Raw genomic sequence first — 27280 nt, 5'->3', positions numbered from 1 at the left:
AATTTGATGCATGAACACAAATTTTTAAGTCAGTTAACACATAAATTAAGTTCAAACTATAGTTACAAAATCATAAAATCATAAATGGACTGTTGGCCCTGGATCCAAATTAATCTTATCGGTTTTCAAATTAACAGCTGGCATAACACATACTATATATATTATTTAGCATGTACATTTATTAAACAAGATATAATTTGTCACTGGCATTACAGTCATTGCTCATAGAATAACAAATATTGTACAGATAAATTTGATCACCATCTGTGAAATATTATGTATTGTAACTGTAACAGACCACACTTGGGTTAAAGATTCACATGCAGCTTTATTGGGACAATCCATAATGGTAATCCATATATCGAGCAAAGACTCAAACACAGAGGAAAACTATTTAAATACTCAACAGGGCAGAAAACAGGCAGAGAATCAAAAAAACCAAGACCCAGGAAAACACTCAGAAATGCCGTGTAACAACATACAAGACTTAACAAGGTGAGTGGAAACAATGATCTTAAACAGACCCGATTAAACGAGATAATAACACACAGGTGGAAGACATCAACCAATAATGAGTCTGTAGGGATGGTGTTGGCAACTGAAGATCATAAAGGGAAAGCAAGCGAGTCTGCTCATCCAGCTGGATGACATTAAATTGCTGACATTAACATTAATAGAGATAAACACTAGTTATTTCCTTAACCTTTAAGACAACATGTTTAAAGGCTCTTAGATCATTAATTGATAAGATGAGGCTAATCCAGCAATCAAAGCCCAAACTCAGGAGGCGTTTATGAGGCGACGCAGGTAAACTGAAGAGAGGAGCGGAAGGGAAAATCTTCCACAGTCTTTGTTTTCCAGAGATGCGGATTCGAGAAGAACCATAGGAGTTACAGACTATAAGAAGTGGAAACTCTGTCTGTGTTTTCAAACCAGCATTTGAGTCTTGAACACGAAGAGCAGCTGGTGAGATTATAATTATGAACAATACAGAATACAGACATCATTTATGTAATTACTTATTTTGGACTTGCTGCAATGTTTTAATTTAGCCACATTCAGAGACAGCAAGTGATAATGTAAAATGAATTTTATTGGAGTAAATTTAGCCGCATCACAACTGAAAATATGCATCTCAAAGTTACATATTGCGCATAAAAATTAATCCACTCAATTCACTGATGTGGATTGTGATGGAGCGAAAACTTGTTGGCCTGGTGTTCAGACAAAGCAAGAGTTATTGTGAAATAACTTATTTTGGAATAAATGATCCACAACCGATAATAAATACATCTCAAATGTACATGACATGAATAAAAAGGAAGTTTCCCAACAGCATTTCTTTTGACTTCCAAAATATTAAGAGGTCAAAACTAACAATAATTTTAATTTACAGACCCACCACCAGAATTATAAATAATGTTTTTCACATTTTTCTCTCTGAAAAGAGGTGAATATTACAGACTGAACTTTTAATAACTATTAATCATTATCTAATTGTCTACTTGCAATGTTCAGCATTTTCAGAGTCAAAGAAGAATGTCATTTAGATTATTTTATACTCTGAATCACAGCTTTCGATAATCCATAAACTCTGCAGAGAAACAAAGAATAAAATCTTTCACTAAAAGTTAAATACAATTGATGCATTACATACAGTCAAACCAAAATTTATTCAGACACTGTAACTGCCTTTGTCGCCAGTTTATTTCTGTATTAGCACTTTTACTGTTTTTGTTTCTTCTGAATTTAATGTTAACAGCAAGACGGAACTAATTATTGGTTCCGCCCGGAGGTTTCCGGCCGGGCGCTTTTGAGCGACGCGCTGAGAAAAAACTTTACGGCGAAAGAGACTGATTTATCCGCTGTTTTCATGTTTAAGTGCATAAGTTTACAAGAAAATAGGCAGAAGAAGATACAGAAGATTTGAAAGAATGTTTAGCACCTCTATGTGATAAGCAGCAATGAGGTTTGTTGACCGTTTATTTTGCTGTGAGGGTGTTTGTGTTTACATATGTTTTCATGTGCAATTGTTTTGATGTATAACATATAAAGTGTCTAACGTTAGCTGTATATGGCCTTGATTATTACACAATATGTGTGAGACATGCATATAGCATTATTTTTTGTTAATTTATATTTTCTTTCTTCAACCAGTTCTCACGGGTTGACCAGCATTAAAGCCCTGTATTCTAACCAAGACCTCTTGCCTCATGTCTGTCACTGGAGGAGCTACAGACACCTTCAACATTTCTCACACTATCACAGTTTATTCGGTATAGGTTAGAAAATGGTAATAAAATATTTATATAATAAATCTATTTCTAAAATAAAAAAAACAAGAACTCAGAGTTATTAAAGTTGATATTTCACTGGTTTTGTCCATCCTTCTGTTAGACTCTCACATAATCAATTATGTTGAATATCTGTCAGCTGATAAATTTAACTACACAATTAGATAATACCAGTTTTGCTCTCCTCACTTACATAAATGAACTATAGTGTTCTGCACACACTAGTAAAACATATAAAAAATATATATCTGGAGTCTGAAAAATTTTTTGTTTTGACTGTATATCATCTACATTTTGAGCACAATCGAACTACTGACAAATGCTTGTCAAATATGTGATTTATGAGTCTGAAATATAAAGCATATACTCACAGTTGGGATATGTGATGTTGTAGGCGACAGGACCTCTGATTGTGAAGCCGAGGTAGAAAGACACGTGTCCTTGTTTGCAAACGCTGGCCTGATTGTAAGTGTCGACTTTAATCCGTTGCCCATTTCTAACAGCAAACACTTGATGATTCTCCACATTCCCATCGATTCGCTGAAGACATCCAACTTCTACACGTTCATCTCCTTGAGTGAGGAGCTTCAGATCTGTTTGGTGTGGTCTTGAGGGAACTGGTCTCTCCAAGCCGTTCTGATGTGGTTTTAAGGCATGAACGAGTCTCTGCAAGCCTTCTCCTTTCCCATAGAAGAACAGTGGTACCAGGAAGCGACCGCGAAGATGTTTCTGATATGTCTCCTCGTAAGACTGACTCATATATTGCACACAGTCTCCAAGGTTTGGAGGGTTTGGCTTTTCTTCATCAGGCCAAAAGAGCAAAAGGACCAAGAGGTAAAACTCTGGGCTTCTGCCTTCAGCTTCTGTCGACCAAAGTTTCTGTAACATGTCCTGAAGCTCTTCCGTTTCTCCAGCAGGTTCACCAGCCTGACTCAAGATGATGTTGGCAAGAACGTAGAGGACGGTTTGGGTTTCATCTTCAGACTGGGGTTTTTCAATCGCACTCAAATTCTGTTTAAGCACATTGATGTCAGATTTTAGGAAATGAAGCATTCCTGCAAAAGACTTCAGTTTTTTCTCATTCAGGGTCTCTTCTTCAGTCTGTGTTCCCTGTGTAAAGTATAGCTTGTAGCAATCCTCAACATCTCTACGAACGTATTCTGGTTCCTCTGTTTTGTTGCTTGGGCTTGAGAATGTCAGGTACCATTCAAAGAAATCATACTTAGACTCAACTTTACCTCTGAGACCATTGATGAAATCATGGTATTTTTGTTCAAGAGGATTTTTTGGACTGATTAAATCATAAATCTCCTTGCAAACATGTAGAAAACCAAGGTGGCCCCTGATATTGAATCTTGTGAATCTGTCATCTAACTCGTCTTCAGCTGTTTTCTCTTCATCTTCAAATGCTTTAATGGCAGACTGTGCAATGCTTAAATGCGTGTCTGTACGTGTTTTTTTCACGTTAATCCATATACTTCCGATCCAGATCCTCGACAAGTGGTTTTTGTGAACTTGCCCCAGAGTGTCCCTAATATAATACTTTTTGGGGTCTCTTTCAATTGCTTTTTTTGCCCATTTTTCTGCCTCACGATATTTGCTTTCCTCATTATCCTTGATGTAATACAAACGTGCAAGTGCTTGAGGATAAAAAGGGTCTGTGGAGAACAAATGTGAAGCTGTCTCCAGCAATTTAATGCATTCATTATTCTTACCTTCCTTCATGATGTCAAGATTCAGTCTGGAAAACATCTCCTTTCCTGTCAGACCCTCAGGTCTTGTGGATAACAATCTATTGCAGATTTGCTCATAATTACTCTCATTTCCTTTCACCATCTTGTTCAAGAAGTCAAGAGTAATGTCAAATCTTGACAGTTTGTTCTCAGTGACCATTTTCAGACATGCATCAGCAATCATCGGATGTTTCAGACGTAAACAGTTTGCTGTTTCCTCTCCGTCAGAGAAAATGACTATGAGATCCATGAAAGGCTTCATTAACTCTTCCACCGAAGGTTTTCCCTCATCCATGGGCCATTCTGTTTGCTCAATGAATTTCTCGCACAATGACATCGACAAATGTGAACCCGGGACATATGAATTTATCAAAGCCAAAAAACTGAGAAGTTTTGTGCTGGTGGACGTTTTGTCCTTTTCAATGTGATTGACCATTTCTCCAGTGATCACTTTCTCTGCATGCTCTTTCTGGAAACCTCCCTGTATTATGTTAAAGGCATGAAACGTTTTTGACATTTCCTTGTGTTTTTCTTCAATCTCCAGGCTTTTCTGAGCAAACCTCTCCTTCTCCTCTGGTAAAAGCTCCAGTTTCAGCTTCACAGGCCCTGGCCCTCGAACAACACTCTTTCTCACAGCATTAATAATGACGAATGCAGGACCGTCGGTCTGATCTTGCTGAAGCTTTGACTGCAGATTCTTTAATAAGTGACGGAGTGGCTTGTCATCTTTGTGATCCAACAGGAGAAGCACAGGTTTTTTATGTGTTTTATATTTTCCGAGCAGTTCATCCGTCATATTTTCAATCTCTCTTGTAAACTCATCTTTATTTTCTGAAATCTCTGTTTTGAACGGGTCTGTCCAGGTTCCACATGTGAACTCGTCCCTCACGTCCTCCAGTATCTCTCTGGCCAGTGCTGATCCGCCGCTGTCTTCATCGCACAACAGATTTGTGGTTGTAACTTTCCACTGGCTTTTTCTCTGTAGTCGGACCTGTTGCAAAAGTCTTTCCTTCAATTGTTTGATTTTCTCTTCAGAGGGTTTGGAACCAAGAATCAGTGTGTCTTTTAGACTGAAGTCTTCAGTGTTCCAGTTCAAAATGATCACAACTGGAGTTTGAGTGTTAATGTCCCTATTATGGATGTCTTTAATCAGGTTTTCCCTGAGCTCATTCTTGACAGGTTTGTCCTTGGGGTCTAGTAGCAGCAGCACAGTTTTCTGGGCTTGTTCTGCATGTTCTTCATTAGACAGCAGAAACAGGTCCAGCACTTGTTTCGACAGCTCTTTGGTGTCGAAGTCAGAATCGATGACTCTGGCACATCTGAGATCTCTCCGGAAGTGCCAAAGCACCTGCATGCCGAGGGTTGATCCTCCACTGCCAGGCTGGTATCGTAAAGAAACATCACTGATAAGACAGCTTTTTTCTTTTTTCCTCTCGATTAACTGTATTAAATAATTAAAGCCGTCCCTTTCGACCAATGGTAAGTTTGCTGATGTGTAAAAGTTCAGCCAAGTTGGTGGGGCTCCTTTGAGAAAGTGGACCTCTTGCTGTCTGGCTCTGTCCGGGTTTATCTCTTCAGCCTCAAACATATCGGACCATACAATGTTGAGGTATGATAGTGAATCTCTAAGTTCAGGTGGAATTGAGATTGTTTCACCAGGATTGCATGAAGGTAATTGGTACATCATCAATCCTGTTTTATTTTCACAGTTGTCTCAAAATTGTGTCTCAAAATTGTGTTTTCCAGTGCAGAGATTGGAATCAAGTAGAACAGGATAAGTATAGTTCTTAGCAATGGCTAAATAAACACAAAAGAACAATAATAAAAGATTAAGATGTGTCGAGTGAGAACAAAAGAAACATCCATGGCATAGACATTAGACAAAAATCACAACCATGATTCTACACCTAACAAGAAACGCAGTTAAGACATTTAAGTTCAGACATTTATGTTCAGACATTTAAGTTCACATAAGTACTAAAAAACAATACATTTAGAGTTTGCAAAATTCACACTTATGGCCATGGATGTGGCAATAATAATCCTTTCCATTATAATTAGACGACACACATCAGATACACATTGTATATGTAACTTTCAAGTATAAAGGTGTTTAAACAACAAAACATCCACTTGCACATATTTGACAATCGGAATATCAGATATTACCAATTATAGCTAACAAATTTGTGTGTATCTTGAATAAAAAAGGTAAATAAAATAAAAGAAGATCATCAGTCATTCAGCGCTATTGTGGCTGTGGTGTGTCACTTGACAAGCAATGACTCGTCACCATGGAAACCATAAAGTGATACGATATAAGTAACGGTCACCTTGAAAAACTCAAACTAACGGGTCAGACAGAATATTTTACAATTACGTGTATGAAATGTTAAGTAAGGCTTACATTTAAATATGTCGTTGTTTAGTTTTGAGTGTATGGTCAATAAATAAAGGACTTAATAGATAGAGGCACAAAAATGACAAAATTGCATCCAGTTTGTCGCGCCCCACTTGTCATGTCTCTATTCCCCACCATTGTGACTAGCCCCACACTTTGAGAAACGCTGGCTTAGATGAAGGGGCCCCTTTGTTAGGGGGCCCGAAACACACAAACAATTGTTCAGACAACTGCCCACATTAGTGGGGACCTTAGGAATATAGCCTGGTCTAGGGTGAAGAAATGCTTTGACTATACCAGGTGCAAATTCCAAGCATGAGGGTAAAACCGACAATTCTTGCAAATCTCCTATTCTTTTGAGAGAAGTGATAGCGAGGAGGAACAAAGCATTTAAGGTCAGAAACTTGGCTGGAACCTCCTCAATGGGCTCGAAGGGAGCCAGGGGAAAGGCCTTGAAGGACAATGGCCAGATCCCATGTCGGTACCCTGGTACGAGCTGCCCTACCAGGGTCCCTCCTGACGGGTAACTCCAGCGGAGGTCGATCAAGGAGAGATACTAGATCGGGGAACCATACTCGGCCCGGCTACTGTGGGGCTATAAGAAGTAGGCATAGATGGTACCTGCGAACTGACTCCAGAACTCCCGGGAGCAGAGCGTTCGGGGGAAAAACGTACAAATGTATCCTCAGCCACGGCTGTACCATAGCATCCAGTCCCAGAGGAGTTCTATGCGTGAAGGAGAACCAGAGTGGACAGTGAGACGTCTCTCGAGACGCAAATAGATCCACTTGTGCCTGGCCGAACACCCTCCATATCTGCTACACCACCTCGGGGTGAAGCCTCCATTCCCCGGGCCTCAGCCCCAGTCTCGACAGCATGTCTGCTCCAATATTATGACCACAGAGGGATTTGGCGCACCAGTTTGCAGAGTGGAAGCAAGCGCAAACCCCTACGGTGATTTATATAGGCCACCACCGATGTGTTGCCAGTGCAGACCAACATATGGTGGCCCCTGAGATCTGTGAGGAAGTTCTTCAGAGCAAGGAATACAGCAGGCGGTTGATGTGCCATGAGAGATGGTGGTCCCTCCACAGACCCTGAGTCGAGCGTCCTACTAGGATCACTCCCCAATCCGTGAGAGGCAAAAGGTATCACTTTGGACGCTGCTGCTATCAGACCCAACAGCTTATGAAACTGTTTGACAGTGAGTGACTGGCCTAGCTTTATTCTTTTCATAGCCGAACATTGCATCGACATTGAGTCCCAATCCACGCCTAGAAAGCTGGTCCTCTATAGTGGAGAAAGCACACTCTTCTTGGCGTTTAGCCATAACCCGAACTCTTTCATGTGGGCGAGGATGACATCTCAATGCCAAACCGCCAACTGATGCGACTGAGCCAGAATCAACTAATTGTCAATGTAGTTCATTATGCGAATACCCTGCAGATGCAGAGGCGCCAGAGCTGCATCTATGCATTACGTGAAAATTCAATTCAATTCAATTCAATTCGATTCAAATCACTTTATTCATCCCCAAGGGGCAATTTAAATGACACAAAGAGCAGCATATATTCAACTACTCACAGTACATCATCAATAAATAAATAGATAAATATATAAAAAATAAGAATAAAAAGTGGATAGGATGAGTGCATCAGTCTATGGCATCTTTTAGTGCAGTTCACTGATTTGGGGGGCGGACGGTGGCTTGGTGTTTAGTAGCAGGACAGCCCTGGGGACAAAGGTCACCTTCCTCCTCTGGGTCTTACAAACTTAACAGCGGAGTCTGCGCCTTGAGGGTAGCCACTCAAGCATAAAAACATAGCATGTGATGGATCACGAAGGATCCTACAGGCAGTCTTCAAGGTTTGCTGTTCACATAAGATGAACAGAGCTCTCAGGGGGTGTCAAATAATTCTGGAACACACTTTGACAATTTGATTTAAGCAGTTTCTGTTTTGCAGATTAATGGAGCAAAACCAACACGTGAAGGAAAAGGTCATCACACTTTCAATAAATGAATAATAAAATGTGGTTAAAATGTCCTTGTTCACATCAAATTATTTTAATTTCCTGAGCACATATTGCCGCTGATGGCATTTCTTCAGAATTTCCTCTGTGTTAGACGAAAACTTCAGCTGGTTATCAAAAATATTCCCTAGGTATTTATACTCCTCTACAAGCTGTAAGAAATTGTAGTCTGCCTCGACCTAGATTCCACTCCAAAATATATTTTAGAATGAGCTCATCCCCAAAATGGCTTAATTATCATAGAAATGAAGGAAGTGAAGTTATATTGTTTCTTCACCATTTGGGTTGATCACATCCTGAGCTAATGGTAGTCAATTGTAGAATGGGAATGGGTGTGGGACACCGAGAACCTTCTCAGACAATGGGGTGTCTCAACTTCATTAAAGGGCACCTATTATGCAAAATTCACTTTTACATGCTGTTTGAACATAAATGTGTGTTGGCAGTGTGTGAGCAAAACCACCCTAGAATGATAAAAATGCACCCAGTGTTTTTTTTACAATCTCATTAATTCATATGCACTCTCTCAGAATGAGCTGTTCTAAGATTCAGCTTTTTGTGACGTAGAACATGGGAAAGGGGTTTGATTGACAGTGTGGTTGGTTGTTGGTACCTCCCTCGGTGATCTGATCCTCCATTGTTGTTTCAACGACAGCCGGACCGCTGTTCTGAAGATTTGTGCTGCCTTCTAGAAAATGCCTCCTAAGAAAAATAAGTGTTTTGTTGTGGGCTGTAATACTTCGCATAGTTGTTTGCACTTGCTTCCGACATCAGAGCCACTGAAAACGCAGTGGGTGGATTTTATTTATGAAGGAAATGCGCCTCTTACACTCCCGAAGTACGTTTATGTTTGCTCAAATCATTTTGAGAGTGACTGTTTTTTGAACGGCGGTCAATTCAAAGCAGGTCTTGCTACAAAATGAATCCTCAAGGGTGGATCGTTGCCTAGTGTTCGCGATCCAACGACAATTCCTGAAGAAGTAAGTGTATTTTATGATTTCTGAGGTAACGTTAATAGTCATCGACAACAAATGTTGTTGTTGTCGTCGTCGTATGATTTATGTAATTTAAACCTTTCAAATAACCACACGTTTTCATATGTTTTTTAAGATATTGTTATTGTTATTATCGGTATTTGTGTTTGTGTTTTCAAACATTTGCGTCAACGTTATCACAGTTTGTGTGTGTCTGTGTGTGTGTTGCACAGCGATGACAATGCAATGAGTTCATAAATGTATCAAATAACCATTCCGAGACATCTCGATCGTGTTCGTAGTCATGGACTGGTGTATATGGTAAATGCAAGTTTGAAGAGGATATTTGAAAAGCTGGAGACGATGGACAAGAGGTTGGATAAGATGGAGGCTGACATCAATGAGCTCAAAGACGCAAAAGAGGAGCCTGCTTCAAAGAAATTAAAGAGAGCTGGAAATAATTCTGTTGCGGTAAGTTATTTTCTGACCGTCACAAACATTTGGCGGTGTCCGCTTAACTTCGTGTGGTTTATTTATTAATGTATTTGAATTGAGCCCTCATACTATGTTGGATGTTTACAGGAAGCTGTACGGAGATTGCACAATGGGGAAAACAACATACACAAATATGACCCACAGACAAGGTATATCTTTAAAACTATTGTTTCATAACAGTCCTTTCTTCTAAATTATATTTTTAATCAATCTTCTTTAATTACTGCTCCACAGTCTATCCTCCCCCCACAACCTCGAGGTCACAACCTATCTTTATAATGGCGTCTCCATGGCTGTACCGGACGTAGATCCTGCTGTTTTTAAAGGTAAGTCACAAGAGAATGTCCCAAGGCTACAACTATTTATCTGTATAGATTAGTTAGTTATAAATAAACACATTCTCCCCCCTCACTATCTTCCTCTCTCTAGCATCCTGCAAGACGTATTTTGAAACTGTTAGAAGGGGTTTCAGGATGGCCCAAGATGAGAACAATGACAAGATGGAGGACAGCAAGATCATTGTGCGCATGAGACAAAGAAAAAGAAGAGTAAGTGTAAATAAATATAAATCTCAGTAAAAGACTCAGCCTGGGAGAGGCTCCCATCCCAACCAATTTGATATTTTCAGTGGTTTAATTACTTTTTTCCCTCCTATTTTGCAGCTGCTGAGCAGCAGGACTGGCGTTCTCCAGACAGAGGAAGAGGCAGCTATCTGGAAGACTACAACAGTTGACCACATGTCTAAAGAGGAGGATGCTATCTTGGATGGAAAGTCGGTGTGGGTTGTTCGGGCTCCAACCCGCAGTACAGATTTGTCTGCGCTGTGTGGGGTGCTACAAAAAAGACTGGAAGCAGACCAGAAGTACTTGGGAACTCATCATGCACGAGTTGGTGCAGATCGAGTCGCGGTGGAGACCACAGAAGCTGGCCTGTGAATTATTTTAGTATTACGCATAAAAATATTATTCTATAGTATAATTTGAATATTCTGTTGTTTTTTTATATATAGTATTATTTATATTATAAAGTATTATTTATAGATTGTATTATATATAATTCTATATAGTTTTCTATATATATACTGCATTTATATATTCTATACAATTCCATATTGTTATCTATTTATAAATTGTATTATTTATATATTGTACTATTTATATATTCTAAAGTATTTATATTATATTGTTTTCTATATATTATAAACAGGCCTTATATATTATATGGGGTTATATATTGTATGACTAATAGTAAAGTGTATTCTGTGCTAATGTATTTTTATTTATAGAATTTTGACTGTGTATATATATATATATGTCATGTGCCCAGTGTCATTTACAAATAATAAAAATAACAAACTCAACTTTGTCTATCTGATTGTCTTGACATTATAACCATGAACACCAATGATAATAAATATTAATAATGAGTAAAAATAAACCCAAATGAGGCCATAAACTGGACCAATAGTGTGGGGGTTTAGAGGAGGGACAAAGCATCGAGCAGCCAATCCTATGTAAGACCTCTGACCAATTGAAGGAGGCCAGTGCCTTGTGTCCCAAAGGTGTGAAATGCTAATGTTCCCTTGCATTGACCCCGACCGGGGGATTATTCACCATGGTAACTGATGGCCCTTAGTGGCTCCCTGCTGTGCCCCAAACTTGGTACATATCCAGGAGTATTCGGGATTGTGTGACGGGACAGCAAACTCCCGTACACACACGTTTATTTGTGGAGTACACAGGAGTACTCAGGAGTTTTACATGCCCGATTACAGCTCTTTTCACGCAGTGGAAGTCGTTCAGGATTTTGGTGGTACCCTTCTTGGGTATGGGAATCACTGTAGAGTGTTTCCACGGCTGGGGGACTTGTGCTGCGCTTAATGCACTGAAACAGGTATTGGAATACACCCCCCAATTGCTCAGCACAGTGCCTAAGGGTCCGCCCACAGATCTTATCTGGGCCAGGCGCCTTATTTACTTTAGTCCTTTTAAAGGCGCTGACCACTTCTCCAGTGTCGATAGTGATACCACAGTCATCAGGATCGAGTGAAGAAATTAGCCTTTTGAGATCAGAGCTGTTATCTTTCTCAAATCTGGTAAAAAAGATGTTCAGGTCATTAGATAGTGAGGTCGGGCTACAGGATGGAACCTGGATGGGCTTGCGACTGCAAGGACTGAAGTTAACTGCTGCCATACTTTTAAGGCCCAGCCATGCAGTACGGAGGTTGCCCTGGGAAAATGTTGTCTCCACCTTATTTTTGTATCTCAGTTTTGCCTTTTTTATGGCACACTTCACCTCTCTGTTGACATATTTCTATTCTAGCTCCAAGCCGGTGAAGAAGACCCTCTTTTTTTTATTCAAAATTTCCTTTAGGTCCTTAGTCACCCAGGGTTTGTTGTTAGGGAAAATTGTGACCCTCTTAGTAGGTATAATACTGTCCACACAGAAAGAGATATAAGATGATACTGAATCCACTTGCTCATTTAAGTCACTAGAAGAAGATGTCAGTATGGACCAGTCGGTGGTCTCGAAGCATCCTAGCAACTCCTTAATGCTGTCGGCAGTCCACTGCTTAATGTCCCTCATTATTTTCTCTGACCTCTTCACAACTGATAGGTATGCTGACGCTGGTGAGTCCCATGAATCTAGTGCTCCTCGACAGGCTATACTGAATGTAGAGAAACAAGCTGATCGACTTACAAATCGATGGCACAAACAGGGAGCGAGACCCAAAGGCACTCGAGACATCAGATTGTCACGAGCATCACATATTGCCGCAGTAGCATCCTCTACCCCAGATACAGCTCTGACAAGGATTGCAAACACTGGTCTCCTACCACCGCCTATACATCTTGAGAACAGATTTGAAGTATTAATGAATGAGGACTCCCCAAATTTGATGAATGTGATTGAACACAGACTGAATCAGCCTGTAGCTAACACTGATGCTAACTGGGGCTCAAGGTCGAGCAGACAGCGGCACTCAGCTCAGAGCGCAGCCGGGCCCAGGGCTCTGATAGTGGGCGACTCCATAATCAGAAACATTAGCAGCAGGGATACAACTACGTGCTGCCTTCCACAAGCAACTACTTCTGATGTAAACAGAGAACTTCACCAAATTCTTATGAAACATAAGACTGAAAATCGACTCATGCTATTTTGCTGATCTATAAAACACCCACTGACCAGAAAAAACTAGTCTAAAGTCAATGGCGCGTTGCGCGTACATTCAGATACTATTTTAAGCGCGCATGCTTGGCCATAATACAGAGTGTGAACAACGCGCATACACTGTAGATGATTCTCTCATCTACACAGATGCATTTAACTTTTTGCAAATGATACATTATTATAAGGAAAAATATTAAAACACGAGGGAAATCATTGTTGTGTCCATGACGATGGGCAAAATAGGCATAAAGCTTACACATTTACCCAAATTATTATATGCATGTTTAACCGAAACTAATTTGGGTGGGTTTGTCCCAACCCCAATGTCACTTCTCTTTCTTTTACGGCCCTGGCGAGAACATCGATCTCCTCGGCTGAGAACCGATTCTGAAGCGCGCCTAGTAAATGCGCCGTTGTAATAGTATTGCGCCATGGAACAAGCGCACCTCGTTCATCATGCTCTTAAAGGGAATGTGATATGAAGCTCTTATTGGTTTGTTTCCCGTTACGCCCAAACCACACCTATGAATAATGAAGCTACTTCAGACCAACCCCTTTTAGATTTGCGCCAGGCGCAAGAGGCATTTATCCCGCCAGGAAAATAGCAACAGCGCCGGGATCCGCCCACAAAGTTACTTGCGCTTTGCGCTTTGAGACTTGCGTTTCAGATCGTTAAAATAGGGCCCATAGAATTGATTTTAAAGTATTATTACTGGTATATAAATCACTCAATGGCCTAGGACCTCAATACATTGCAGATATGCTCAGTGAATATAAACCCAACAGATCAATCTGATCACTAGGATCACATCAGCTAGAAATACCAAGGGTTCACTCTAAGCATGGCGAGTCCGCTTTTAGCTACTATGCCAGCCGCAGCTGGAACCAGCTTCCAGAAGAGATCAGATGTGATCCTACAGTAGTCACATTCAAATCCAGACTCAAAACACTTCTGTTTAGCTGTGCATTTACTGAATGAGCACTGTGCCACTGTTCGTCCGACTGTTTGTACTGTATTTTATTTTATGTTTTAATTATTCTGATTTCATTTGATTATTTCTGTATTTTATCTTTTATTCTAAACTGTTTTAATTATTTTGATTTCTTTTGATTATTTAAATTTATTCTATGTAAAGCACCTTGAATTACCATTGTGTATGAAATGTGCTATATAAATAAACTTGCCTTGCCTTGCCTTGCCTAATAGAATGGCAAGGTGATCAGCAGAACCAAGAGGGGGCAGGGGGACAGCTTTATTTGCATCTGACACTGATCCATAGCATTTATCCAGTGTCTTTCCTGAGCGGGTGGGACAGTTGATATATTGATAAAAACCTTTAAGAGATCTGTCTTTTGAACAGTGATTAAAATATCCTAAAATAAATTTAGGGGCATCTGGGTAGATAAGTTCAAGTTTATCTATTGTCTTTCTAGTACAGAGATCAATCGTGACAAGCCAGTCCTCGGATCTGATCTGTGGCATGATTTGTCTCAAAGTTAACGTTTTTAACTTTAGTTGCATGACTGACTCGTTCAGAACTCTCAGATCCAAAATGGGACGCAACCCCCCATCATTCTTTGGAACTATGAAAAACCGGCTGTAGAACCCGGTTTCCCTGCTGGAGGGACGTACACATTCTTTGGCCCATTTCTCCAACAGGGTTTCCCTTTCAAGGGAACTCGAGCTGCGTTGAGAACTCTCTGCGTGATTGTGTCGTGAAGCATGTGTATAATCAGTCCAATGGAAGAGCGAGACGTCATAGGCGGGTGACGTCATAGACCAGGATGCTATAAAGCACACCTGAAAACAGACCGCAACAGCTTCTGTTGCCTTCAGCAAGCGCTCTCTGTATTCTGTCCTTGTCTATTTATTGTTGTCTGTCACAAGCACACTATGGGCTCTATTTTAACGATCTAAAACGCAAGTGTCAAGCGCAAAGTGCTATTTTACCAGCGGGATAAATGACTCTTGCGCCCGACGCAAGTTTAAAAGGGGTTGGTCTGAAATAGCTTCATTATTCATAGGTGTGGTTTGGGTGTAACGTGAAATAAACCAATCAGAGTGTCATCCAACATACCCTTTAAGAGCAGGTGCGCATGTTGCATGGCGGATTGTTATTATTATGGCGCATTTACCAGGCACGCTTCAGAATCGGTTCACAGCGGAGGAGATTGATGTTCTCGTCAGGGCCGTAAAAGAAAGAGAAGTGACATTAGGGATGGGACAAACCCACCCAAATCAATAGAAAAAAATATGAGAAAGCTCAACTTAACTGGTAAGTTAAAGAGTAAGGTTTTTAATGTACTTACATTATGGTAAAGGTGATTTCGCAGTCTTCAGATTATTTTTTTTTTCCTGGTTCTTGACGGACAAACTAATTTGTCAGATGTCCTTATATACATACGTGTCTTGCCACTATTGGGCAAACAGGTCTGATCCGTCATTACAACAATTTGCCTGAAAAATTTGGGTAAATGTGTAAGCTAGATTTATGCCTATGTTTTCACATCTTCATGGACACCACAATGATTTCCCTCATGTGGTAATATTTTTCCTTGTTATAATGTATGATTTGCAAAAATAAAAACTGCTGCATCTGTGTTGATGAGAGAATCAAAGTGTATGCGCGTTGTGCACCCGCTACATTATGGCCAAGCATGTGCGCTTAACATAGCATTATGAACAACACGCAATGCGCCACTGACTTTAGACTAGTTTTTTTTTGGTCCGTGGCGGAATTGTTTTCTGGAACTGCAAAATAGCACTAGGAAATATTTGCGCCGAAATGCGCCTCCTTTTTGCGCCGACCTACCCAGGGAGCACAAGTTCATTTCCTAGTTTACCAACGTGCGTCTGTGGAGGGAAAAGCCCGCTTTGCGCGGGTGCAAAATAGGAATGATACATGCGTCAGTGTACAAAGACATTTGCGCCGGGTGCAAGATAGAGTCCTATATCTATCTATCTATCTATCTATCTATCTATCTATCTATCTATCTATCTATCTATCTATATATATATATATATATATATATATATATATATTATTATTATTATTATTATAATCAGACCTGCAAACTCCTCAGAGTAAAAAAGGTGACAGTGTCGGGGGGGGGTTGGGGGGGCGAAAAAAGATTTCGCTTTTCGCAAAAGCGAAATCTGAGCGCTTTATTAAACAGAAATTTGCTGTTGGTGTGTTAGCCTAAAACAACGTGCTCGCCAGATTGTTTATCGCCAGATTGTTTATCTAAATAGCCCTATGTTGTTAGAATTTACTGTTTACCAGGTTTTAGGTTTTTGGTAATTTCCTTGATTTAAATTTTTTTATTCTTTTTTAAATGAAAACTAACATCATAAAGTATGATTGATATTTGTTTTTCTTTGAGCAATTCTGGAGCTATAATTGACTCTTCTTAGGAGCATATAAAACAAAACAGCTCCTTGGAAAAAATTAAATGCAATATTGTAGTAGTTATAAATAAAGGTTTATTTTAGTTCAGATTAGTTTGAGGGCAGCAATTGTATTCATAATGTCAAAATAAAACCAACGTAATATTACTTGAAGGCATTATAGCCTACTATTCCTGCCAAACTTCCATGGTTGCGGTTAGTGTTACTACAGTATATCCATGGTTAATGTTGCTGATCTGTGGAAACTGGATAGTTAATTCATGGCACAATGTTTCTTCCTGGTTTCCACGTCAGTGCTATTTGATCCGTTAATAACGGAGAAATGTGAATGTTTCTCACTAGATCTCGCAGCAATGTTATTACTTCTGTGGCAAATTCAAATTCTTCCTTTACTTGATCTCTTATTAGCGCTGTGTAGTAACAGTGTCGCTTGATCAAGATCGGCTCGCGCTGGTTTGGTCCAAACTGATAAACGGTCCGTCAACCACATAATAACGAGCAGTTTCGTTCCGCTTGCATTACGTTTGCCATTTGATGTTGGGCAATGTTGTGGTGGCTCCGGCGGATTATGAGCGCGCTTACCACGCGCAACGCGGCTACATTTGAAATAACGAAATTTAGGTCGGAAGGAAAAATGGCTGGCTCCCCCCCCCCACAAAGAAAAAACTCTCCGGTTCTACGCAATTCACGTAAATGACCCAATTGGCCAAGAAAACGGCGATTGTCGCCGAAAAGCGACAAGTTTGCAGGTGTGTATAATGGCGAAACAAGAATTCAAGTATTGTGTTGTCCCTTGCCCTCGTTTCATCATGGGTGGGGACACACATCAGCTTTGTGTTGCTTGTTTGGGAGAGGAGCATGGCCAGTCAGTTCTCGAGGGAGCTGACTGTGAGCATTGCGAGAAGCTGTCCATGAGGACGCTCCGCTCTCGCCGGCCGTTCTTCGAGGAGGACGGTTTGGTTTGCGTTCCCCGAGGTGGAGGTCCCGCTGTTGCCGAGGTACAGCAGCGGGTTTCATCCTGGGGATCGCATATGGATCTAGTAGTGGGGCTTGAGACGGGCCCCGCCCTTTCTCAGCCCTTACCTGCTGGATCCAGTGCCTCTGCCCAGGAAGGAGCCCGCGCTGCGGCTTCTCCTTCCCAGGTCGAGGCACCAATGCTGAGGCTATCCAGTTCTGAGGATCTGGATGTCGTCAGTATTGATATGGGGGATTATGAGTCTCCTCTGAGGAGGGTCATAGAACGGTCAGTTCGGTTGTTCCCTGCCGGTTCACCGCTTCAGGGCACCGAAGTGTCTGTTCAACCAAATCCCAAGGCCAGTCTCGAGAGACTGGTCCTCTTAGTAGAGTTTCTGGCAGCGTGGAAACTACTGCCAAATATTTCTCGGTGGGTCCTGCATATAATAGAAAAGGGTTACAGAATTCAGTTTGGTTCTAGTCCGCCCAGATTTCAAGGGGTTCTTCCCACAGTGGTGGACCCAGAGCAGGCTCGGGTCATGGAGCAAGAAGTACTGACGCTTATGCAAAAAGGGGCTATAGAAAGGGTTTCTCCTCCCAGCAGAGAGTCAGGTTTTTACAGCCGTTACTTCATCGTCCTCCTTTAGCCAGTCCTCCTTTGGCCAATGAACGAACAGTGTATGATTATGATTCAGGCATAATCAGGTCAGAAGTCAGATGAGTTCAGAACTTTCACAATATTTATCCAGTTCATCTGGTTGGGGTCGGAGTCATTATGCCGGTATGGAGACGAGTTTGTTGAGGTGTCCATGAGGCCTTCACAGGGTTGATGAGGCTGGCACTTCAGGGATGTGTTGACGTCGTGTCGAGGCGCAGGTCCTTCATCAGATCTGGATATGGCCTGGATCCGGCAGTTTACGCTAGACCTCGAGATAAACAGAGAGACTAATATTAGCGTAGACGCCATCCTTCTTATGATGTACAAAGTACCATCTTATGATACAACCCATTGTCCGCTATGGTTCTCCCTCACTTATCCAGCTCCTCTCGGACTGGACGCTGTGGTGCAGGTGTGGCCGAGGCTGCACCTGTACATTACCCCCAATATCAATGCTCCCGGGAGGTCTGGAGAGGGTTCGCCAGGAAGGGGCTCATCTATTATTAGTAGCCCTGCACTGGGCGGCCCGAGTGTGGTTCTCGTACCTAGTGTCCCTTCTGGACGGCTCTCCCATGGAGATTCCTGTCAGAAGGGACTTGCTATCCCAAGCGGGGGGCACGATATTTCACCCTCACCCAGAGTTGTGGAAACTGTGGGTTTGGCCTCTGAGGGGGCCCAGCTCATAGAATCTCGTCTCTCGACTGAGGTCGTTGAGACCATCCTTCAATCCCGGGCTCCTTCCACGAGAAAACTATATTCATTTAAATGTAAACTGTTCTCTACATGGTGTGGAGAACGTTTTTTAAATCCTGTTAACTGCCCGGTTGGTACAGTTCTCCATTTCCTACAAGACCGTTTCTCTGCTGGATTATCTCCCTCCACATTAAAGGTGTATGTTGCGGCTATATCTGCTTTTTTACACCCTAGGCCTGGTTACATTCCTAAGGTCCCCACTAATGTGGCGGGCCCTATTGTGCTGCAGGCTTTTTGCCCTCCCCCTTTTAATACCCCAGATCAGGAAAGTCTCAATCTGTTATGTCCCGTTAGGGCTTTGGATGCCTACGTTCACAGAGCTGCCCTGTGGCGTAGATGAGAGCAGTTATTTGTCTGCTTCGGTTCGACCAAGAAAGGTTGCCCTGTATCGAGACAGGTAATGAGCAAGTGGGTAGTTGAGGCTATCTCACTTGCTTATGAAGCGGCCGGACAGCCCTCACCTATGGCTGTTCGGGCCCATTCTACAAGGAGTATGGATGCCTCTAAGGCTTTAATTCCGAGTGTTTCCCTTCTGGACATTTGTAATATGGCAGGCTGGTTCTCACCTCATACATTTGTCAGATTTTACGACCTAGACCTCTCCACTCCCGGGGCTAGGTTGCTTGCTTCTTAGTGTGCGCAAGGACTTCACACAGAACGGGCATTTCTCATTATGGCGTAGTGGGTATAGGGTTCCCACCGTGTCTCAACGCAGCTCGAGTTCCCTTGAAAGGGAACGTCTCAGGTTACGTATGTAACCCTGGTTCCCTGAGAGGGAATGAGACGCTGCGTTCTCCTGCCATACTTCCTGCATGCCCTGATCGACTTGCTTCAGGCTTTTCAGAAGCTGTCGCGGTCTGTTTTCAGGTGTGCTTTATAGCTTCCTGGTCTATGACGTCACCTGCCTATGACGTCTCGCTCTTCCATTGGACTGATTATACACGTGCTTCATGACGCAATCACGCAGAGCGTTCCCACCGCGTCTCAACGCAGCGTCTCGTTCCCTCTCAGGGAACCAGGGTTACATACGTAACCTGAGACGTTTTCTTCTTGTTCCATTACCAGAGCCTGCTCGGGGCCCACCACGGTGGATAGGACCCCCATAAATCTGGGCGGGCGAGACCCGAACTGTATTTGATAACCCTTTTCTATGGTCTGCAGGACCCAACTGGAAATATTTGGCAGTAGCTTACACACTGTGTAAAATTCTATTAGTGGAACCAGCCTCTCAAGACTGGCTTCTGGTTTTTGTTTGTCAGCCCGACGCCCTGTAAAGTTTCAAAATTACCCTGTAGCGAGTTAGCTCAAAGGGGAAATATTAAGAATAACTCATAACTTGTTATGATTAATTATGAATATTTGGGTTGTTGTGAAGTTTTTTTCTCCCAAAGTGTAGAATACTCAGAAGCGCAGACCAGGAGACTTGGGTTGTATTTTAAGAAGGTTTCTTTATTGAGAACATGGGCTGTGCGTCGCTGTAGTCTTCCAAGCTTGTCTTGAGTCCAATAAAAGGGAACTTTACATTGTAGTATACCTTATAAAGAGGGAGGGATTACATGGAGGAGGATAATCGGAACAAAGCATGTCAATGTCGTATACAGGTTTAGGAAACCTGTACTAGACTGAGAGCGTTACCAAACCTAATCCAATCAGCATAACTATTCAAACAGTGAGACTTAAAAACAGGAATGGCAGAACTCTCCCACTGAGACAGAAGCTACCAAGAGTTTCAGTAATCTGCTTACAATAGAGAGAAACAGGAATGGCAGGCTCGATAGAGAGCAGTAAACTGACAAATACAGAAAACAAGATTGGCAGGACTCTCTTGCTGGAAACTGTTTCACAGCTGATATCATCACCATCATAACCTTAAATGCTAAATTTAATTTACTCTACCTTCATTTTTCATGTGATGTTATGTAAAGAAAATAGGATCAGCAGATCTTAAACCTATTCTTAAATTTGTAATCCTTCAGGGTCAGTTAAGTGGATTAACTTAACTGATGTAGCTAAATTAATATTACAATATTAAGTATCGTCCAGCGAACCTCTTTTGATCATTAATTTATTCTAAGAAAAGGGTATTTTTCATGGCCACAGAAAAATAATTCTTTCTTAGCATGTACAGCGCCTAGAGCGTGTAACAAGATCCAGATCGTAAAATTGACTTTGATACAAGCGTGAAACAGACCAAATACATATTGTGAACAAGTTTTATTAACTAAATCATGAACACATATCTAACATACAAATAATTACACATACATGGTGTAACGGTCATCAGCTTGAGTCCCTTGAGAAACCACCAGAGGGCACTCCACATCAGACTACTGTCATTCCCTCACATACCACATCTCCCATAACTCACTGCCTGGACTCTTCATCCATTATCACATTCACCTGTGGCTCATTATCTTGTTTAGCTCACCCCATATTAGCCTGGTTCACCCCATCACTCACTGCGAAGTTTTGTATGTTGTTGCGCTGCATTTCTGAGCATTCTCCCTGGTTTCATTGTCTCTAGGTTCTTGGATTTGTGCCTGTTTTGTGGAATCCCTTTTTGCCTCTGACCCTTGTTTGTTTGTTTGTTTGTTTGTTTGTTTGTTCTGTGCTGGACCCTTTCCCTGTGTTTGACTACGATTCTTGATTAATCTAATAAACTGCATTTGGATCCTCAACCTTGTCTCAGAGCAGTTCATAACACATGGGTAGATGGTAAGTGACAGAATGAAACCGGAAATTAAATTAAGCTACGGCAAATTTTCATTGAACGTGAAAAGAACCATCAGATTATTATTTTCAGAGCACCTCATTAAATGTATACTTGCATCGCCTTTGCAGTGAAAGCATTTCGTGAAGTTCCTGAAAAAGGGTTTTGATGGTTCCGTGAGTGTCAAACGTTGAAGTTGCAATCGTTTTCTTCTCCGTTGGATGAAGAAGATATAATGAACTTGTGTGGTTAGTTCGACTCTGTTCTGGTTAAAAGTTCTCTCTCTCCATGAGCACATGGCTGGTTGTGAGTCAAGGCCGACTGAGGCCAAGCAGGACAGCACAGCATCCCGAATGTACCGAGAAGGCCAAGAGAGGGAAGGGCTTGTGTAGAGGCCGTTTAAAGCCTGAGAAAGGTCCCACCTTTCAGGGTTGGCTCAACTAATAAGAAAGGGGGAATTTCTATGTTGGGATTGAGATTTCTCTGTTGGGAGGATTTATGACTCTATCTCAAGTGTGGTTAGACATATGCCTTGTCGTTTGTGTCCATTTATACTCAGATAGATATAACAAACACATACTGCATTCTAAGAGAAGGTGATGTACACTAAAGAGTGAGTCATTAAATGAGGATTAATTAGATAGGAGACACGATACAGGTAGGGTTACACTGACCGTTGGTTGTATAATAAAATACATAGTGTAGTATCAAAGACATAATAGTACACGAGAGTAAGGCCACATCCACACGAAGCCAGAGCTTTCCCGATCCGATGTTTTTTTTTTTCTCGTTCTAGAAAAAAATTCCGCAAACACGGCGCGTCTCAAGAAATATCTGCGTACACATGAAACCACTGAAACTGAGTCAAAACGATGTAGTATACATGCCAGACCAGTATGTAGCGCTGTAATTCTGCGACAGAGATACACTAAAAACAGAGAAGAAGACTTAGAGCATGCGCATAAACCTTGCACGATGTATACAATAATCCTAGGCACAGTAGCTTTGTCACGGTTGTGGTGTAGATGAAGACAGGCTGAGGCAAAAAAGCTCCAATTCAAAGATTTACTCAAAAGCAACAACAAACAGGTACAGGCAGGCAGAGGGTACACTCACAAAACACTATAACTTTACATAGACGAGAACCGACCAAGACAGACTGAACAGAAGAAACTAAATACAGAGACAAATGAACCATAATGAGGTGAAGACAGGTAACACAGATGATGATAACGAGGAACAGGCTGGTAAGTGAGGGAGTGAGTTCAGGTGTGGAGACAAGGAGGATTCTGGGAAGTGTAGTGAAGATGACTAAGACAGACCGGTGCAGACGAAGACTGTGACAGAATGCCCCCCTTCAACAAGGCACGACCTCGTGCCGTAGAACATCAATGGGGTGGGGGGGGGCGGGCGCCCTGAAGGCTGGCCAGGGCGTGGCCAAACTGGGACGGGAAGCCTCCAGGGCGGATCAGGAAGTGCAGGCGGCCATGGCGGAGCAGGACGTGTGCGTGGCCATGGCGGAGCAGGACGTGGGCGTGGCCATGGCGGAGCAGGATGTGGGCGTGGCCATGGCGGAGCAGGACGTGGCCAGGGCTGAGCAGACGAACCCTCGGGCGTCCAGGGTGGAACGGTCGGACCCTCGGGCATCCCGGGCGGTGACGACCCTTCGGGCGGCCATGGCGGTGCGGACCCTTCGGGCGGCCATGGCGGTGCGGACCCTTCGGGCGGCCATGGCGGTGAGGACCCTTCGGGCGGCCATGGCGGTGAGGACCCTTCGGGCGGCCATGGCGGTGAGGACCCTTCGGGCGGCCATGGCGGTGAGGACCCTTCGGGTGACCGTGGGTCCTTGGGCGCCCACGGCGAGGGCCTATGGCCCCCCCCCAAAAATTTAATGGGGAGAGTGACAGAGTCATTACAAGTCTCTGGGCTGGACGGAACCAGCGGTGAAGGCCCGGCTATGCTGGACGGAACCAGTGGTGAAGGCTCAGAAGGGCTGGACGGGACCAGCGGTGAAGGCTCTGTGCTGGACGGGACCAGCGGTGAAGGCTCTGTGCTGGACGGGACCAGCGGTGAAGGCTCTGTGCTGGACGGGACCAGCGGTGAAGGCTCTGTGCTGGACGGGACCAGCGGTGAAGGCTCTGTGCTGGACGGGACCAGCGGTGAAGGCTCTGTGCTGGACGGGACCAGCGGTGAAGGCTCTGTGCTGGACGGGACCAGCGGTGAAGGCTCTGTGCTGGACGGGACCAGCGGTGAAGGCTCTGTGCTGGACGGGACCAGCGGTGAAGGCTCTGTGCTGGACGGGACCAGCGGTGAAGGCTCTGTGCTGGACGGGACCAGCGGTGAAGGCTCTGTGCTGGACGGGACCAGCGGTGAAGGCTCTGTGCTGGACGGGACCAGCGGTGAAGAGGGCTTCGAGCTAGGTTCATGGGCTGTGACGAATGTGTGTGCTGCCCACACACACAAAACAGCCATGGATCTCACAAGGAGCACTGCCTCCTCCAGAGCTGGCTGGACGTTCTCTGGCTGGACGGTCCCTGGCTGGACGGTCTCTGGCTGGACGGTCTCTGGCTGGACGGTCTCTGGCTGGACGGTCTCTGGCGGAAGAAGCTCAGGAAGGTCGTCAAAAAGCTCAGACTCAGGCTCGGCAGAACATGACTCAGGGCCCACAGTGAGGGAGGATCCACAAACCCACAAGGTGTGGTCGATGAACTCGACAAAAGGGAGATGAAGATCTCCCAACAGCAGCATCTGGGCGAGTAGATCGTCTATCCCACTCCAGAATTGCTGCTTGAGAGATTCCTCATCTCTACTCTCGTCCTGATACAGGTTGATATAGACCTCCACATACTCCTCCAGTGATCGCCCATCCTGGGAAATCCAGTGATCTGCCTTCTTGCCAACCCTCCTTTTCCTCATGGTCGGTTCTTCTGTCACGGTTGTGGTGTAGATGAAGACAGGCTGAGGCAAAAAAGCTCCAATTCAAAGATTTACTCAAAAGCAACAACAAACAGGTACAGGCAGGCAGAGGGTACACTCACAAAACACTATAACTTTACATAGACGAGAACCGACCAAGACAGACTGAAAAGAAGAAACTAAATACAGAGACAAATGAACCATAATGATGTGAAGACAGGTGACACAGATGATGATAACGAGGAACAGGCTGGTAAGTGAGGGAGTGAGTTCAGGTGTGGAGACAAGGAGGATTCTGGGAAGTGTAGTGAAGATGACTAAGACAGACCGGTGCAGACGAAGACTGTGACAAGCTTCTTCTTTTCTTCTCTTTTTTTATGAAGAGTTTAATTGAACAATATGAACAATCATAAATGGCCTGGTACAAAATATGGATGAGTCAAGATTTTCTATTAGTTAGCTACGCATAAAGTTTGCCACAAAGAACCGGCAAAAGTAATCATTAAGAATGTGTCAAATATAGCAAGAAGACATTTTAATTGTTTATTAATAAACTGTTGTTTTCTGTATCAGTCTCGACTGCAATGATGTTGACGATGCTGACTTCTCACCTTTGCAGTATTATGAACGTGCCTATAGAGAGAAATAAGATGGTAATGAAATTAAGGGCTCGTGACGTTGCCTTTTTGTTTCCAGCAAGTCATGAAATTACCAAGTACGAATATTTAATTTATGAGACGAGCTCCAGTTCATGTGCAATGCAAGTTATATTGCGCCGGCACCTCTCTATTATATGTCTGCTATATTTGCTTCTTATTTATTAAATCCAGGCAAGTGGTTGATGAAACATGGATTCAAATTAAGATACAATTTATACAAAACGAAATTCACTTTAAAGAAATGCTTTATACAAAAAAAAAAAAACGTAATGTTGTCAAAATGATGTCCTCCGATATAATGGTCATCTTATGATTACTAGTAACTTTTCATATAATCAACATAGATGCAATTAAAAAATAACATATTATTTAAACATAAATATGAAAGTAAATACGGTTTATTTAATGGCTAAGGCCTAGCCTACTGAATAGAGAAATGTAATGTCAGAGTGGAATTTGAGCGGTGAGCATGCGGGGCAGGGGTGCGTTTTTTGAATAATAATCAAATAATTCCCAGTGATCGTCGAATATTATTTTAGCTTGAAATGCCCATCCCTAGAAAAATACGAAATTTCTTAATCAGACAACAGACAGGCATCACAGCATAAGAAAGAAAATCTAAATAAAGTAAAATAGAGAAATAAAAGAGGCTCAGTGAACAACAGCATGTAGTCGGCAGTGGTTGTTGCTGTTACGTGTTAGCGGTGTCTGAATAGTCGACATGTGGGGTGATGACATCATCGTTTCACAAAATATAGGATTGGCTGTACACACGAAAACCCAAGGGTTTATCCACTCTGGGACCCGGTTTCGGAAAATAGTGGTTTTCAGGTATCCAATGATTATTACCGTTATTGTGCACCAAATATTGAAGTCTTTGTCATCGTTTGGTACTTCATTATTACCTATATTGTGTATATATGTTGTCTGACAAAGTGTAACAAAATCTACTGTTGTTTACTGAAAAGTTTCTAATTTGCACTGAATTAATGCTGTTAAAGTTTATGGCTTACATTATTTGAGTTTAATGTAAAACAGAGCATTGCAAAGGAAACTTCAAATAAGGAACTAATACTTATTGTTTTTTTCAGAAAGTCTCTCTCTCTCTCTCTCTCTCTCTCTCTCTCTCTCTGTCTCTCTCTCTCACTCTCTCTCTCTCTCTCTCTCTCTCTCTCTCTCTCTCTGTCTCTCTCTCTCACTCTCTGTCTCTCTCTCTGTGTCTCTCTCTCTCACTCTCTCTCTCTCTCTCTCTCTCTGTCTCTCTCTCTCACTCTCTGTCTCTCTCTCTCTGTCTCTCTCTCTCTCTCACTCTCTCTCTCTCTCTCTCTCTCTCTCACTCTCTGTCTCTCTCTCTCTCTCTCTCTCACTCACTGTCTCTCTCTGTCTCTCTCTCTCACTCTCTCTCTCTCTCTCTCTCTCTCTCTGTCTCTCTCTCTCACTCTCTCTCTCTCTCACCCTCTCTCTCTCTCTCTCTCTCTCTCTCTCTCTCTCTGTCTCTCTCTCTCACTCTCTCTCTCTCTCACCCTCTCTCTCTCTCTCTCTCTCTCTCTCTCTCTCTCTCTCTCTCTCTCTGTCTCTCTCTCTCACTCTCTCTCTCTCTCTCTCTCACTCTCTGTCTCTCTCTGTCTCTCTCTCTCTCTCTCTCACCCTCTCTCTCTCTCTCTCTCTCTCTCTCTCTCTCTCTCTGTCTCTCTCTCTCACTCTCTCTCTCTCTCTCTCTCACTCTCTGTCTCTCTCTGTCTCTCTCTCTCACTCTCTCTCTCTCTCTCTGTGTCTCTCTCTCTCACTCTCTCTCTCTCTCTCTCTCTCTCTCTCTGTCTCTCTCTGTCTCTCTCTCACTCTCTCTCTCTCTCTCTCTCTCTCTCTCTCTCTCTCTCTCTCTCTCTCTCTCTCTCTCTCACTCTCTCACTCTCTCGGCCGTTCGACATTTAATGCCAAGGTTATAAAACAAAGTACAGTGTTATAAATGTATGTTCATTTTTTGTTTTTTAGATTTGCAATGTTAATAATCGTGGAAACGCATCACAGTCTGTGAAAAACAATGTATTTGCCAAAGTTAAATATTAAATATATGTGAAATGTGTGTCTCACCGATCTGCAATAGTCCGCTGTTGTTGTGTTC

The 27280-nt window shown here is 42.6% G+C and overlaps 1 protein-coding gene across 1 annotated transcript; it reads right to left on the bottom strand.

The window, feature by feature from the left end:
* Window positions 1-308: 308 nt before the first annotated feature.
* LOC143746212 (sterile alpha motif domain-containing protein 9-like) lies at window positions 309-27280 on the bottom strand. The gene is made up of 3 exons (XM_077237973.1): window positions 27250-27280; window positions 2666-5824; window positions 309-1594 (listed from the first exon to the last, which is right to left on the bottom strand). Coding segments are annotated over exons 2-3 (3051 nt in total). The 5' UTR covers window positions 5715-5824; window positions 27250-27280; the 3' UTR covers window positions 309-1592.

This window comes from Siphateles boraxobius, unplaced genomic scaffold, assembly GCF_051911475.1.
Source record: "Siphateles boraxobius isolate OS27281-9 unplaced genomic scaffold, OSU_SipBor_1 214, whole genome shotgun sequence".
In the NCBI taxonomy this organism is placed as follows: Eukaryota; Metazoa; Chordata; class Actinopteri; order Cypriniformes; family Leuciscidae; genus Siphateles; species Siphateles boraxobius.
The sequence above is the reverse complement of the archived record's forward strand: the minus strand, read 5'-3'. Positions and strand labels throughout refer to the sequence as shown.